Here is a 5,085-nt window from a genome sequence, read left to right as displayed (position 1 = left end):
AAGAAACACTTAACACACAGAAATTGCACTATTCAAGGAGCAGAGAGTCTCATAAAGCTACTTCCAGGCTTAACCCCCCTGTGCCATCGGCTCCTTCCAGCCCCTAGGTCTGACCCCACAACCTGAACCCAGAGAGGTCTGGCAACAGCAGCGTTGGCTGGCAGGGAAAGCACCAACACTGCCAAATGCCCTCCTTCCCAGGGCACGTCATGGCAGCGGAGCCAGCAGTCAGGGGAGTCACTGGCAGCCTCCAGCAAGGCTGCAGCCTGGAGAAGCAGCCAAAGAGCTCGGTAGAGTGAACACAGCAGGACACCAAGCAGAGTAGAGGGATGTCTGGACCCGGACATGTTCAGAGAGCAGCATCTCCTCACTGTGTGGCCATGGGAGGTGGTTATGAGCAGCACTGTGGGGTCAGATCATTTAATTTAACCTTTCTTCTTGTTTGAATGGAAATGAAGTCAAACTTGTAAGAAAGGCAGAGCCATCAACTCCCAAGGCTGGGAGAAGCCATTGGGGTCCTCTCTGCCTCCCAGCACCACCTCACTGCCTCCCGGTGCTACCTCTCTGCCTCCCAGGGCCACCTCTCTGCCTGAAAATCTGCTGCACAGAGCATGACCACCTACGAAATACCCTACATTGTCCTTCAAAGAGGAAGAGGCAATCCTGGAACTCCATCCTCTTCCCTAAGGACAGCCCCCCTTAGCACTGAAGCAGCTCAGTAAGTGATCAAGTAAGGTGTCCCCTGCAGAGAGGGCAGGGGCTGGAGGGCTCAGACGCTGCCGCGGGGGCTGCGCTCAGGCAGTGGGTGCCTGGCTGGGGGCTGCTGCAGCAGAGCGGTGAGGATGTGCTGCAGCTGTGTGAGGCGGGCACGCAGAGAGGTGGTGGAGAAGAAGTTCAGCTGGTAGGATGGGTCAAGGGGCAGGATGGAGATAAGCCACCAGCACCACGTCGGGCCATCTGCCGAAGCCTGGAGGGGAGAGAGGGAAAGAAGGAGAGATCCCCACGTCAGGAACAGCAAGGAGAATGCACGACCTCTGGGCAGCATCACTGATGGCGAACAGTTGCTCCTGTCAGGATGACAATGCCAGCTTTGCCTATTCCTCTGAACCACCCTTTTGTCTGTCTAGGCTCAAAATTGCTGGGATAAACTAATTTAATCTCCAGACAAGCATTCCCCAGGGAGTCTCCAGACACAGATGTAACCAGGAAAAAGTCTGTACTAAAGAGACAAAGATCATCTTGTGCACTTCCCTGTTTAAGGTAACGCTTTCCACGAACACAGGCCAAAGCCTGAGTGGTTGGGGTCTTTTGGGGCGTTTGCCTTATCATCACTCACTCAAGGAGACAAGCGCAGGCCAGGCAGCCACAAGCCCTTGGCGGTGCTTTTGTAAAACGACTTTTTTAAAACCCGAGCCAAACTAAGAGAGAAACACCCGATTCAGCTGAAGGAGGATGAATTGGTTTGTAATTCTGAGCACAGTGCTGATGCAACCACTGGTCAGCACAGCCTTAGCCTGGGACAAGCCAGCAAGAACATATTTGTAACGATCCGGCAGGAAACACTTTCTTACAGGAGTGAAAACTAAATTTTGGGATTTTTTTCTTTTTTTTTCCTGTCTAGAATCTGAATTTGTTAGAGTAACTTAATAAGCAAACTGGATTCTGCCCTCTTAGCTCCTCTCCTCTGGCCAGCTATGGCTGCCTGAAAGGAACGTGATGAGAAAGGAGACCACAGACTTGTTGAGCTGTGGGGTTCGTTTCTTTGACCATGTCTTATTTGGGTTTTTTCCCAAGTGTTTTCAAATCCAAACAGTTCAGTTTCCTGGTTCTCATTTAGAAGATTCCAGGAAAGCTTTTAAAACTCAGTACTTAGTTTCCAAGAACAGTTGAAAAACCATAAAGAAACATTAAACAATTTTAACAAACAAACGTACCACCTCTCTGAGTGAGAGATGCTGTAACTGTGATAGGAATGACAAAAAGGGCTTGTTTTGTTCATCTCAGGGGGGAGCTCAGGAGGGTGGTTCGCACAGGAATGGTGCTGCCTCAGAGGCTCTCTTGGTTCCCACTCTAGAGCAACCCTTCCCTCGAGGCATTACCTGGATGTCCTCTTCCTTCTCCGGCAGTGGTCCGTGCTGCATCGAAATGTGCCTGGAAGCAAGATCTCCGTGCTCACAGAACCGCTGAGCCAAACGGTAGGTGCTTTCGTGCAAGCACTGCAGCTCCTGCAGTTCCTCTCCAGTCACCTGCGTGGAGGGAAGAGCAATGTAGGACACGTCCACTGGGAAGCTCTGTCCCACTGGAGTGGGGGGCTTTTGCCCTGGTCCTGCCCTCACCTTCTTGTCCACCAGGTACTCAATGTCAGCAGTGTTGTAGCCATCCCTGTGTCCACGGCTCAGCACCCGGAACCGTCGCCTGCCAATGGTGTCCACCAAGGACCTTCCGTCCGGCAGCATCTCGATCTGCCGGATCTCCAGCACGCAGCCGTAGTCAGCAAAACTGGAGAGGGACAGGGAGAGAAAAGAAGGGCTGAGCTGGCTTCTCCTGAAGGTACCACCTCCACAGGAGGAAAAGGCCCCGGAAGGAGCCAGCTGGGCGGGGGCAAATTCGGAGATTCTTGTTGAGTTACCACATGATGCTAAACGGGCAGGGAATAGCGAGCATGCTGCCTGCACTCCCTTGGATTTGCCATATACCAGAATGACTTAGGCCCTCACACTGCCCTGATGTCCAGTGGTCCTGAGGACATCACTCCTTGCAGAGACATCCTCCCCAAACCCAGAAAATGTTGTTTATGTCATTTCATTTGAACAGGAATGGAGCACAGGAAGGATACGTCATGTAAATACAGGTATTTAGCTTGGATTAGGAGCTTGGAGACTGAGCCCATCCAGAATCTGGAAGTGCCAGCAGGAACATAAGGATGGCCACACTGCACCAAAGAAAAGCCCACGTAACTGAATGCCCTCTCAAAAGTGTGAGAAATCGGGCAATTTTCAAGTGCTCACAAAGAGGAGCTGGAGGTCACAGCCAGAGAACCATGTGGCTCCGAGACACCAGCTCTTTCCCAGGCCACAGTATTAACAGCCACTGCTGGCTCTGCCCAGCTCCAGTGCTGGCCTCACTCCTTGCCTGGCTGGAGCAATGCCAGGAGGCACCATTTCCCTTTGCTGTGTGGGGAATGCAGCAGCTCCCTGCTGATTTTATCTGCAGGGTGCAGGGGGATTGGAAATTGTGCCTTGTTCCTCCTCTCCAAACTACTCAGGATTTTAGAAATTCGGGGATGAGGCAAGAGGGTGCAAATCATCTGGGGCAGAGGGAAGCTGCCTTGCCCAGGAGCTCACCTTTTCCCGTTCTCGTATATACACATGCCAAACATCCTCGTGCCAGTCTCCTGGCACCGGCGGATCATGAGGCGATAGCGAGGCTCAAAGACGTGCAGAGGACAGGCGATGCCTGGGAAGGACATGGTGCATACGAAGATGGGGATGTTCTTGGTCAGGCTGAGGGACAGGAGAGACCACTATGAAACCTCAGAGAGGAAATCACATCCCAAGGGTGCTGCACCAGCTTGTGCCATAGCCCCTCCTCGAACCGGATCTGCCCTTCTCCCCAAGAAGTGATGCTCCGCTGCAGAGCAACATCAAAGCTTTGACTTGGCTCACCAAGAGCCCAAGGACAGACTCCACCCACAAAACAGCTCCTTGCAGAGATGCTCCCTCATTCCTACGTGCCCCACAGGGCACATCCACACCCACCCAGCACTGCTGTGATGTGGCCCTAGAAGTGAGACCAGACATCAGTTGAGCAGAACCAAGCCAGAGGAGCGGTATGTGGTGTGGACAGCCCCCTCTGAGCCCCTTCTGGCCCCCGTGCACACACACACGCATATGCACGCCGGAGCAGGTTCCTGCTTACTCGGAGAGCTCTGCCATCTCAGCCCGCTGCAGCTCCCAGCGCTCGGCCAGCTGTTCAGGGAAGGTGGCCAGCATGATGTCCTGCAGCAGCACGGTGGTGTTGTAGCTTCCAGCCTTCAGGTACTGGAAGAAATTAGACCCAGAAATAGGTTGGAGAAGAGAAGGGGGAGAGCCCTGAGGCTCTGCCGGGCTCTGAATCACGCTCACTTTTATTGGAGCTGAGGGTAATTTTAGATCAGAGAAAGTCAGGGATAAAACCTATTGGGGGATGTCAAGCCATCTAGCAGGATGGGATGTCAGCTCCTCCAAGACCTCCAGACACAGCTCAGAGCCAGGGCCCATTCGACGCAGCGTCCTGTCTCTGACAGTGACGCAGTCCTTGTATGACAACCTAATTTCCCTGATGGTCTCATCTGAACCCCTTTTCATTAAAGATTAAATCAAATCTCTAGGCTAGCAGGTTTTCCATCCATTTCCATTTTTAAAAGTAATTAGCATTCACTTCTGTCCTTCTCTCACTCCCCCTCTACCTCTCAGTCCTGTTTACAATCTCACTAAATCACCTGGCATCTTGTGGAAATTAATCTCTTGGTCTTAATTAGCAACTGTCTGGTCATTCCCATGTGAGTGGAGCTGACACCACCATGCCAGGAAGCTGCTAATGTAAGAGCATCACACCTTCCCGCCCCAGCCCTGGGCACGCTGCCAGCAGCAGGAGCCAATGCCCAGCTCTCCCTCAGGCTCCATCCTGCAGAACACATGCCCTCACCTCTCTCAGACTCTGTTTGCAAAGGGGGCAGTTGGGCCGGTGGTCCAGGCAGCGTTCGAGGCACTCTTTGCAGAAAGTGTGTCCACACGGCGTTGTCACCGGCTCAAAGAACATCCTGCAAAGTGATGGAAATCAATGGACCACAGAGAACAATGTGGGGTGGGGCGGTGGGAGCACAGGTAAGCCCAGCAGAGATTTCACAGAGCCTCTGTGCACAGGGCTGGGTGTCCTCAAAGCTATCATTCCCCAGGCCTGGCTCAGCACCCTGCTTTGGAAACGCCGGCTGGTCTCAGCCCCATGGTGCAGGGGTCCCACAAAGCGCACAGAGGTGCAGGCTGCCGCTGCAATGATCAAGCAAGACAGGGTAGGCAAAGCCATGGCTGCAGCTTCCCCCTATCC

General features: G+C 53.2%; 1 protein-coding gene across 1 annotated transcript in view; it reads right to left on the bottom strand.

Moving 5' to 3' along the window:
• Window positions 1-838: 838 nt before the first annotated feature.
• The window catches only part of LOC104488920 (LON peptidase N-terminal domain and RING finger protein 1-like), a gene marked incomplete at both ends in the record, with an annotated part of 9,125 nt that continues 4,878 nt past the window's right edge, over window positions 839-5,085 (bottom strand). The window contains 6 exons of the mRNA XM_010131018.1: window positions 839-967; window positions 2,100-2,246; window positions 2,337-2,499; window positions 3,345-3,503; window positions 3,919-4,040; window positions 4,687-4,801. Of these exons, the coding sequence (XP_010129320.1) occupies window positions 839-967; window positions 2,100-2,246; window positions 2,337-2,499; window positions 3,345-3,503; window positions 3,919-4,040; window positions 4,687-4,801 (835 nt within the window). The remainder of the gene's footprint in view (window positions 968-2,099; window positions 2,247-2,336; window positions 2,500-3,344; window positions 3,504-3,918; window positions 4,041-4,686; window positions 4,802-5,085) is intronic.

This window comes from Buceros rhinoceros, unplaced genomic scaffold (assembly GCF_000710305.1).
Source record: "Buceros rhinoceros silvestris isolate BGI_N320 unplaced genomic scaffold, ASM71030v1 scaffold6092, whole genome shotgun sequence".
Taxonomy (NCBI): domain Eukaryota; kingdom Metazoa; phylum Chordata; class Aves; order Bucerotiformes; family Bucerotidae; genus Buceros; species Buceros rhinoceros.
This window is presented reverse-complemented; position numbering and strand designations above follow the sequence as displayed.